The sequence below is a fragment of the Xiphophorus couchianus genome, chromosome 8 (assembly GCF_001444195.1).
Source record: "Xiphophorus couchianus chromosome 8, X_couchianus-1.0, whole genome shotgun sequence".
In the NCBI taxonomy this organism is placed as follows: Eukaryota; Metazoa; Chordata; class Actinopteri; order Cyprinodontiformes; family Poeciliidae; genus Xiphophorus; species Xiphophorus couchianus.
In genome coordinates, this window is record NC_040235.1 from 6,623,684 (window position 1) to 6,633,771 (window position 10,088).

The 10,088-nt window shown below is 38.8% G+C and overlaps 3 protein-coding genes and 1 long non-coding RNA gene across 4 annotated transcripts in view; 1 reads left to right on the forward strand and 3 right to left on the reverse strand.

The window, feature by feature from the left end:
- Nucleotides 1-2,259, reverse strand: part of npr2 (natriuretic peptide receptor 2) — a 65,188-nt gene extending 62,929 nt beyond the window's left edge. Inside the window, exon 1 of the mRNA XM_028025849.1 lies at nucleotides 1,328-2,259. Coding sequence (XP_027881650.1) covers nucleotides 1,328-2,015 — 688 coding nt within the window. The 5' untranslated portion in view covers nucleotides 2,016-2,259. The remainder of the gene's footprint in view (nucleotides 1-1,327) is intronic.
- Nucleotides 1-10,088, reverse strand: part of LOC114149750 (protein NLRC5-like) — a 1,536,511-nt gene that overhangs the window by 1,145,415 nt on the left and 381,008 nt on the right. The gene's annotated exons all lie outside the window — the stretch shown is intronic.
- The window catches only part of LOC114149825 (uncharacterized), a 461,125-nt gene that overhangs the window by 130,419 nt on the left and 320,618 nt on the right, over nucleotides 1-10,088 (forward strand). The gene's annotated exons all lie outside the window — the stretch shown is intronic.
- alad (aminolevulinate dehydratase) lies at nucleotides 4,723-9,762 on the reverse strand. The gene is made up of 12 exons (XM_028025909.1): nucleotides 9,672-9,762; nucleotides 8,594-8,719; nucleotides 8,445-8,495; nucleotides 7,271-7,367; nucleotides 7,022-7,157; nucleotides 6,865-6,948; nucleotides 6,694-6,782; nucleotides 6,564-6,619; nucleotides 5,837-5,924; nucleotides 5,648-5,734; nucleotides 5,320-5,449; nucleotides 4,723-5,049 (listed from the first exon to the last, which is right to left on the reverse strand). The coding sequence occupies exons 2-12, from the start codon at nucleotides 8,710-8,712 to the stop codon at nucleotides 4,991-4,993; spliced, it is 996 nt and encodes a 331-aa protein (XP_027881710.1). The 5' UTR covers nucleotides 8,713-8,719; nucleotides 9,672-9,762; the 3' UTR covers nucleotides 4,723-4,990.

A 10,088-nucleotide genomic window follows, 5' to 3' on the forward strand; every position in this document is an offset into this window, starting at 1 on the left:
CGCCGTTTGGAAAAGTTCTGAGTTGAATCGATTTACAAACACAAAACGTTTTTAATTCAATGTGTGAAGGAGCCATAAATTTCTCCAGTTGAACAGAAACAAAACTGAAGTTTTTATCTTTGGACCTAAAGATGAGTCAGTGATGAACTGTGATCTGAACCTTCAGAGCCACATAAAGACAGTTATAAAGCCAGCCTGAAGCCAGGATTAAAGGATGTAGAGAAACTCATCGATGCGTTAATATTTAGTCGCATTGATTACTGGAACAGTGTCCTCACAGGTTCTCAAATCTGGAACAAACTACCAGAGAACTGCAAATCAGCCGAAACACTGAGTTCCTTTAAATCAAGGCTGACATGTTTAGAGCTGCATTTGTTTGTAGTAACTGGAATCAACATATTTGACGTGTATTTGCTTGATGACTTTGACTATGTCATGTCTCGTTCCATAATTGATGACTATATGATGTTTTTACGATTATTGCTGAAATATGTTATACAAATAAACTTAACTTAATACAAAATGTATTTATTTTTATACAGTTAGGGTGTAATTAATGCTCTGAGCAATTGGCCGTTTTTAGAGTCTGCATGCTCAAGTTGACGATTAATCAATTGCTAAATTCGTTGAATATTATTTGAATAATGGATTAATCACGATTAATCATTTAATTTTATTAATCATTTCAAGAATGGATGGACAGATTCATACTTTCATTATTTGTAGCAAAGGATGCATCTGCAGCAAATAAATGCTTTTAAAATCGACATGTGAACAGCTCAGCTTTTCTGCTTGACTTAACATCAATACAATGCAGGGCTGATATGGTAAATATTTCTGGACTAATCGATGAATAATTGGACAGCAACAGTTGCTTAAGGGATTTCTTTTACCAAATTTGATCCAGGTGAAGCTAAAACTGTCACTAATAAATTCTGGGAACAACATATTTACAAATAAAGGATGTTTTTGTGCTTAATGCAAAATGTTTACATTTTTGTACAGTTTACCATAATTACAGCTCTTTGTATTTTGTTCTTTCAGTAACTTGCAATTTTTGACATATTATATTGTATGGTATATTGTATATTGGAGTTAACGATTAATTGATTACTCAATTAGTTGACGATTATTTAAAAAATATATTAATCATGATTAATCGTTTAAAAGTTATTTGTGTTAAATGCAAAATGTTAAAAAAAATTTGTACAGTTTTTGTGTAATGCCTTTTTAAGAATCTGTAGATGAATCATGACCAAATTAGTTGAGGACACTAGCATTAATCCGATTAATCGTTTATGAATTATTGGATGGATGGATGTCTTACTGCGGCCGCTCTCCTTCATGAAGCCGACCAGCTCCTTGTGGTCCTGCTCCTTCTGGTACGGCCGCGCCTCCACCGTCACGTTGATCTCCTGCTTCAGGTTCAGGTAGATCCCCTCGGACAGGAAGTAGTGCGGCCGGTCGTCCTGCCGCTGGTCGTAGAAGATCACCACGGCGCGCGACGTCCAGTTGAACTGCGTGTGCAGCGCGTTGATGAAGTCCCCGATCTTGGTGCTGGTCGGCCCGCTGCGCACGATGGTCCGGTACTCCTCCCGCGCGTCGAACCCGTACGCGGGGCCGCCGGCGGTGATCAGCGGCAGCTTCCAGTGGGACGCGAACCGCGCCACGGAGGCCAGCGGGTACACGCATCCGGGTCCGAAGAAGACGTCCGGGCGCACGTAGAGCTTCGCGTCCACGGCCAGCACCTGCGCGCGGCTCTCTGCGCACGAGCCCGCGGCGGGGTCCTGCGTGCTGTAGTTCAGGATGTTGATGTCGTGGCCGAGCAGCAGGTTGTGCTTCCCGTGCAGATCCTCCTTCGCCATGAGGATGGCCGGCAGCACGCGCGGCAGAGCCCACGCGTACATGCTGTAGTTGTCCGGCAGCATCACCGCCACCGTGATGTCGCTCCAGCAGCCGCGGAGGAGGCAGAGCGCGGCCAGCAGGCAGCAGCCCAGCGCGGCTCTGCGCTCCATCTCTGTGCGCACAGCTTGGAGAGGCTTCCCTCAGTCTCACCGCACCATAAAGACCCCAAACTCGCCCCGCGCGCGCCTTCACAAGTGGCACGAACTCAGTAAAGTCGTCGCCCGGTGGCGTGAGCGCGGCTGTGCCATGCGTCCCCGCTGCGTAAATCCACGGTGAATGAAGTTGTAGTAGTTTCCCAGCGCAGCGCGGTCCTCACAGTGACGGCCTCTCCCAGAGTGATAACTCAGCCGGATGACTGTAAGTTAAATCAGAGCGCGGCTCCGCTCGGCCCCCTGCACACGTCACACACTGTAAAAAATACACAGCGGCGCCGTCCGAACTACTGCGCTCAAGAAATAAAAAAGTATTTACTAAATCAGATTACAAACTTCCACTAATATCTCAATTATCCCTGGAGAAATACAGTATGTTTGATAAACACTGCTTCATAAACAGCGTTTGTCTTTACAGAGCGCAAGTTTATAAATAAATATAACTAAATTAAAGAAAAATCAGTTTATTAAAGTAAAAAAAGTAAAGTTAAATCGCCCCCTGGCGGCCTGGTTACGTTAAAAGACCAACACAAAGAGTTAAGTTTGGTACTGGAAGGAAAAACAAATTTTTCTAAATTTTTGACGACAGAAAAAAAATCTGAAAAGTGCGGCATGGTTTTGAACACTTTTAGGTCCAGTTGCAATGCAAAATGCAAAAATAACAATTGCTCAGTCAAACTGGGTGAAGAATGGACACTGGTTTCAATTCTTCAAAATTTAGGCTTTGACTAGGCCATTCTAACACATGAATATGTTTTGAACTAAACTGCCGTGGATCCCCGGTACGTCCTGGGAGTTTAGTGAATCCAATTGTAAATAGTGAGAACTCTGATGTCCCGTTTGTAAAGTTAAGCCGCCAAAAATTAAAAGCAACAATTTTAGTTATTTAGCCTGACATAAGAAAAATAAATGGGATTAATTTTCCAGTCACATTTTTAGTTTCAAACTAAACATTTAATTGTCATTTAGTTTGTAGCTAAATATTTCATTTGTAAAACTAAATATTTAACTTCATACAAAACATTTTGTTTGGATTGGTGCTAAGTATATAGCATGCTAACTACATGTTTAGATTGGAGAAAGATGTTTAGTTTGTAATCAAAGTAGTTAGCTTCAAACTAAATATTTTGTTTGAACTAGTGCTAAATATTTAGTTTGGTCAACAGATATGTTGTTAGCAACCTAAATATGTCGTTGGCAAGTTAAATATTTAGTTAGCAAACAACATTTTTAGGTCCAACCAAAAATATTTAGCTTAGTTTGCTAACTAAATATTTAGTTTGAAGCTAAATATTTAGCTTTTAAGCTGAAAATTAAGGTTACTAACTGTTTGATTCGGAGTAAAATATTTAGTTTGCAAGCAAAATACTTAAGCTTGCGAACTGAATCTTTGATTTGTTCACATTGTATTTTGTTTTAAACTATATATTTAGTTCCAAACAGAATTAGTTTGAAATTGTGATATTTATAAATATCACAATTTAATTTTCATCTCTGATCGGCTATCTAAGCCAAATTATTGTTAATTTTTCACTTTATAACTTTACAAACTGTAGAGAATGCAGATTACAAACTCTGAAGAACTGATCTAGGATTATTTTCTACGTTAGAGAAATTAAATAGTTTGGCAGTTGTCCATTTTTTATTGTCTTGAGCTAAATATTGGTCTGTGACACAAAGTCCCCCAAAATAAACTGAACTTTGTTGTGATAACTAATAAATAAGGTGAAAAAAGTTTAATTTGTACCAGTAATTTTTTTACAGGGCTCTATGCTAGTCAAATGTTTTCCTGCAGAAGGTCAGAGGTCAGTTTGGGAGTCAGTGCTCCCATACTGAAGCTCCCTTCCTCCTCCAGATCCGCCTGCAGCCTCTTCATCTTTCCGGCTGAACGGAACCGAGCGGGTCGTCTGATTTCAGCTGCTGGTTTCTGGAAAACCGTCCGACACCTTCCCATTCAGTCAGGGGAAATAAGTCACAGCGTCAAAGGCGCTGTCGTTTTCATTTCCTCTCCTTTCTGTGGATGGATGGATGGATGGATGGATGGATGGATGATACAGGAAAAATGTGACCGTAACTTTACGGTAGTCAGTCACTTTGTGTTAAATAACGGAGCGAAAATGGCCTCAGTTCCCTGGAACATGGCGCAACTCTGCCCTCTTGTGGTGGCAGACGGAATCACTCTCTTTTTCTTAATCTATTAAATAAAAATCCTCCTTAATAATCGGAAAGTAAGACGGAGCATTGGAGATGAAAAAAAGAGGAGTACATTTCTGGCAAAAATGCTCAGAAAACGTGAAAATGTCGGAGTTTGAAAAGTCGAACATCTGTTAGAAAAAAATCAAATATTTAGAGAAATGAGTTTCAAAGTTTCTGAGATTTTTCAAGCAAATTTTCAACTTTTCAATTTTAGATTTAAAAAAAAATGAAATCTATTTTTCTTTCTATCTGCAATGGCCGTGATATGCCGTCATATTAATCCGATTTGGAATGAAAGGAATTTAAAAATCTTTCAGTGAAAAAATGTAAATATTAGAAAAATTAAAAAGGCATCAGTTTCCATAAAAACTTGATTAAATATTAGCATAGTTTGGTATATTTTATCCTTTATAACAGATAAAGAAAATAATTGATAAAAATCAGCTGTAATAAATAAAACAGCCTCAGATCAGAATGAACACTTTTATTTTCTCTTACATAAACACGTCATAATTATCTGATTCATGATCTAGTTTAATGCAGCGGCGACACGCCAGGCTAAAAAACTAAAATATGTTTCTACATTCTCAATGCATCACAGCATCAGCAGCTAAAAACAGAAACTAGTTTCCAGGATTCGGGCCACGAAGCAGAGCTGCAGCCCAGCCTGGAGATCAGACGGTCCAGGAATGAGTCGGTCCAGTTTTACCACGTTTCCCTCAGTCACAGCGACTCCCTTACTGCTTCAGCCAGGTGAGCAGCTCAGGTGTGTAGTAGGTGATGATGATGTCAGCGCCTGCAGGTGACACCAACAGCTGAACTCAAACAAGTAAGGAGACGCACCTAGACCTCAAACGGCGTTAAGAGATAAATCTAGATCCTTAAGGAGTGTAGACGATTGTCAGTCTCTAGAACTGGTAGAAACCCAAAGGCCTGCCAGTGTTCCTGACTGGTGGTTCTGTAAACCACTGACTTATTTGAGGTCGTGTAAAAGTTTCCTTTTCCTTGAACCGGATCCTCTAAATTTGGCCCTCAGTTTGTCAGCAGGTGGGTTCCTCCGCCTCACCTGCCCTGCGGAAGGCGGTCATGGCCTCCATCACAGCGGCGCGCAGGTCAAACGCTCCGGCCTTCGCTCCGTGCCACAGCATGGCAAACTCCCCCGACACGTTATACACCGCCAGAGGATGGGAGGGGAACTGCAGGGAGGATCCAGAAAAACACAATGTCAGAAAATCAAGACAGGAACAATGACAATGGACAGATGGATAAATGAATGTATGGATAAATGTGGATGAACAGGTGAATTGATGAATATGTGTGTAGATAAACGGATGGAGGGATTAATGGCTAAATACATAAAATACACAAAAATGTGGAAAAGCTCGTCTGCTCACCTTGTCCTTCACCTCCCTCATGATGTCCAGGTACGGCAGGCCCGGTTTCACCATCAGCATGTCGGCTCCTTCCCTCACATCTCGCTCCTGTTGAGCACAAAGCCAGAGGTCAACCAGAGGTCAGCAAGAGGTCAACCAGAGGTCAGCCTCCCCGGCTGTGTTCAAACAGAACCAGACTGGAAAACCCACCACGGCTCGCAGCGCTAGGCCTCTCGCTCCGGCTGGAAGCTGGTAGCAGCGCCGGTCTCCAAACGCGGGCTTTGACTGGGCCGCGTCCCTACAGAACGCAAAACAACAAACAGAATTAGGAACGCCAGAAAAGGACGAATAGCTGGATAAACAAATACAAGGAAAAGAAAGACAAAAGAAAAATGTGGAAGGAAAAGAGAAAAAAAAAAAGAAAAAAAATATAAAAGAATAAAAGAAAAAAATATATAAAAGAACTCCATGTTTTTATTTTTTTTTCCTTCTAAAAGAAAAAAAGAAAAAACAAATAGAGAATAAAAAGCAAATAGAGAATAAAAAGCAAATAGAAGAAAAAAGAAGGAAAAAGAAGGAAAACGGAAAAAAGAAAATATAAAAGAATAAAAGAAAAGAAAATATAAAAAAGTACTCCATATGAAAAAAGGATAAAAAAGAAAAATGAAAAAAAACAAAACAAGAAAAGAATAGAAATAAGAATAGAAATAAACTCCATGTTGTTGTTTTCCCTTTTAAAAGGAAAAAAATGGAAAAAAGAAGAGAAAGTGGACAAAAGAAAAAAACAAAAAAGGAAAGAAAAATAAAGAAAAAAAGGAAAAATGTATCCATGTCTCGTTTTGTCTTTTAATAATAACAAAAAAATGAAAAAAATGAGAAGGAAAAACAAAAATGAAAATAAAAGGTTAATTGGTTCTGATGCGGCGGCTAACTGTACCTGAACGGACCGTAGTAACAGGAAGCAAACTTTGCGCTGTAGCTCAGCACTGAGACCTGGAAACAGAAAATGGAGCAAAAATAAACTAATCTTATTGTTTCTAGGAAATGTTTCTGCTGCAGAGCTTCACCTTGTTCCCCAAACCGTTGGACAGCAGAGAATGTTTGATGGCTCTGATCCGTCCGTCCATCATGTCAGACGGAGCGATGATGTGGCAGCCTGCACAGGAAGTTCAGCTCCGGTTAAAACGACTCCGGTTCAGATTCGGTTCAGACACGTTGGGTCAGAAGTTTCTGTTTACCAGCCTGAGCGTAAGAAAGAGCGACTTCGGCGAGCCGCAGGCAGCTGGCGTCGTTGTTCAGGGAGCCGTCCTGGTTCAGGATGCCTGAGGAGAAGAAGAAGAAAGTCAGAAATGAACAGGTCGTCTGTAAGCATTGAGGCAGGAAGTGGACGCTGACCGCAGTGTCCGTGGGAGGTGTAGGGACACAGACAGACGTCGCACGCCACCAGCAGCTCCGGGAACAAACTGCGGATCTTTTTGATGGCCAGAACGGCGGGCGTGTCGTCTGAGTCGGCGCCAGAACCGCGTTCGTCCTGGAGGAACCAGAACACGGCTGCTCGTTTACACTGATTCAACCAGACTAAGGATTACACAGACTTCACTGATTCACATGTTAATGTGTGTTTTCAGATTTACTTTGACTGACCTTTGCTATTTTTGCCGGGACGCCAAAAATGAGGACGCACTTCAAACCGTTTTCAACAAGCGGCCGCAGCAATTCCTCCACCTTATTCACCCCATACCTGCAGAACGCAGACGGTTCAATTATTACTCAGGTCATAAATAAACATGTGGGTTTAATTAAAAATAAAAACATTAAATATAATAAAACTATGAAATGTGAAATTTTCGAAACTTTTTAAAATAACTTCACATAATAAAAATAACTTAAAAATATGAAGTAGAATTAAAAGATAAAGAAATTAAATAAAATCACTGAAAGAAAACATTGAAAAAACTTTAAATAAAAAAATAAACCAACTGAAAATTATGAGATATATTAAATATTACACAGAACTAAATAAACAAAAATATTCCTAAATTAAAATAGTTTTATATTGTTGTGTATTATATAATAAATAAAGTATTTATTACTTGATTACTACATAAAATGCAAAATAATAATGAAAAACAATAAAAAATAAATATATAAAATATAAAATGAACTACTAAAGATACTTTGATCAATTTAAAATAAGTTTTAAAAATTAAGTAAAATTAATAAATCAGTCATCAATAAATAGAATAAACTATACATTTTTAAATAAACAGATAAATCTAAATATCTAAATAATGTATAAAACTAAAACACTGCAAAATATGTTAAATACAATTAGTTAATCAATAAATAAAAAACTAAAACATTTTATTTTTCTTAGTCAAAAATAAAACAAATGAAATAAGTAAAAAGTTTATGAGAATTGTAATTTAAAAAGCTAAACAAAAAAAGAATTAAAACATTCAATGTATAAAATGATGTAAATAAAATCAAAAAAATAGCTGAATAAACTAAAAAAATAAATCTCAATAAATTAATTAAATTCATTAAAAACATATCTGAAAAAAGCTAAATTAAAAAATGTAATCAGATGAATAGAAATAAACCCATTCAGTCTAGAGAACAGCCTCCGTTTTTAAATAAAACTGTTTCTAAGCTCTGAGATCAGCTGGTCGGCCGTCTAACCGCCTCTCTGCTTATCTCAGTCCAGATTCTCACTCTTCCCTCCCAGCAGCGTTTATCTGACAACAACACCCACGCCGGCCCTCGACAGCTCGGCCCCTGGCTTCCCTCTGGGGCCGAACTCCCAGGTGAGACTCACCTGGCCTGACCCGGCAGGCTCCCGATCGGCTCCACCGCGTCCGGACTGTCTCTGCAGGAGAAGCAAACAGAACAGACTGACCGTCAAACTCCTGCGAACAGCAGGATGAACCTGGTTTGTTTCAGAAAACGAGGAGCAGTTCCACCGACGTGATGAAGATGGGGTAGATGAGGTTGTCTGGTCTGAGGTCAGCGGCGCAGCTCTGCCAGTAGCGCAGCGTCGGGTGGAAATACCCACTGTGGAGGACCGACTGGGCCGGCGTCTGCATTGTTAAACTACCAGCAAACAAAGCAGAAAAAAAAGAATACCAAGATCAAACCAGTGGAAGATAAAAACTACATTTAGATCCATTTTTCTACCCATAATGCAAAGCTGGGTCAGCCCAGCTTCTAGCAGGAAGTGAGTGGAAGTCGAGTTTTTGCTGCCCACTCACTGGGAAAACTGGGCAAGCATGCATGAAAGAACCAGGATGAAACAAAGAGAGGAAGAATAATAATCCTGAGGTCACATCAGCTCTAAAATGTTTCTTTTTTTCATCATAACCTACCGAATATGTTGATTTTTAGAGAAAATGTTGATTGTTATTAAATTATTACACATCAGAATATAGTTTTGTCAAAAGATGCTTTAAGAAAAACTAAATATTTTACATTTTTCAGTTAATTTCCTTTTGACTTTGGTAAGAAAAGAAGAAAAATATTAAATTATTGAAGAGATACACAAACAAAAATGCTCTAATTTAAAAGGGGGAATATTGCGAAATATTATTGGATGTAGTTTTAGGACAATTTCTATATAAAACTAATTAAAAGCAAATGTTTTAGGTCAGTGAGATTAACTTTGAGCTATCTCTAGTAGATAAAAGCATAATAACGTGTTAATTACATTGAGATAAAAGTAAAATATCTAACAGAAAAAAATGTTTTAATCTAAACTCATAATTCCCATAAACACGACGCGCCCTTAGATGGGTGCAAAATAAAACAGTAAAATTAAAAACCAGCCACTTTAGTACAATAATAAACGTCTGTTTACATAAAATAAACTTTCTTTCACCGTTTATAAGTAGGTCAACTCTCTATCTACACATTAGCATTTTAGCTAATAAAATACCTCTAAAGTGAGCCCGGAAATGAGATAAAGTTATCAATAACTTCGTAAAACTGCAAGGAAATTAAAAATACAGATAAAATCCGACATTAATGTATGAAAAACAGAGAAACTCACCAGAGTAAGAAAGCAGGAGACTTCTTGACTCTTCAGCTCCGTCTGATAAAGCTGCTGCTTCTTCTTCTCCTCCTTAAATTCAGCAGCGACTTCAAGCAGCACTTCCGCCTCCTACCGGTGAAGGCGAGAATCTTCTGAGGCTGCTGCCAGTGGTTGAAGCTTCCAACAAAACTTTGTAAGGACACAGATTGTTACTGTTTTATTTTGATAGATAGAAATCCGCTAATGATGATTTATATCATATCGTATCATAATATTAATTCATGTTTCAGTTTATATATTAGTTCACTGTCTCTTCAAAGTGTCCCACTGTGGCTGGACGCGCAAAAGAGAAACAGACTTCCTTCAGCAGCTGGACAGAATGTTGAATATTAAAGCAGCAAAATTCATCTTTATGTTAAAATTGAAATTGGATTA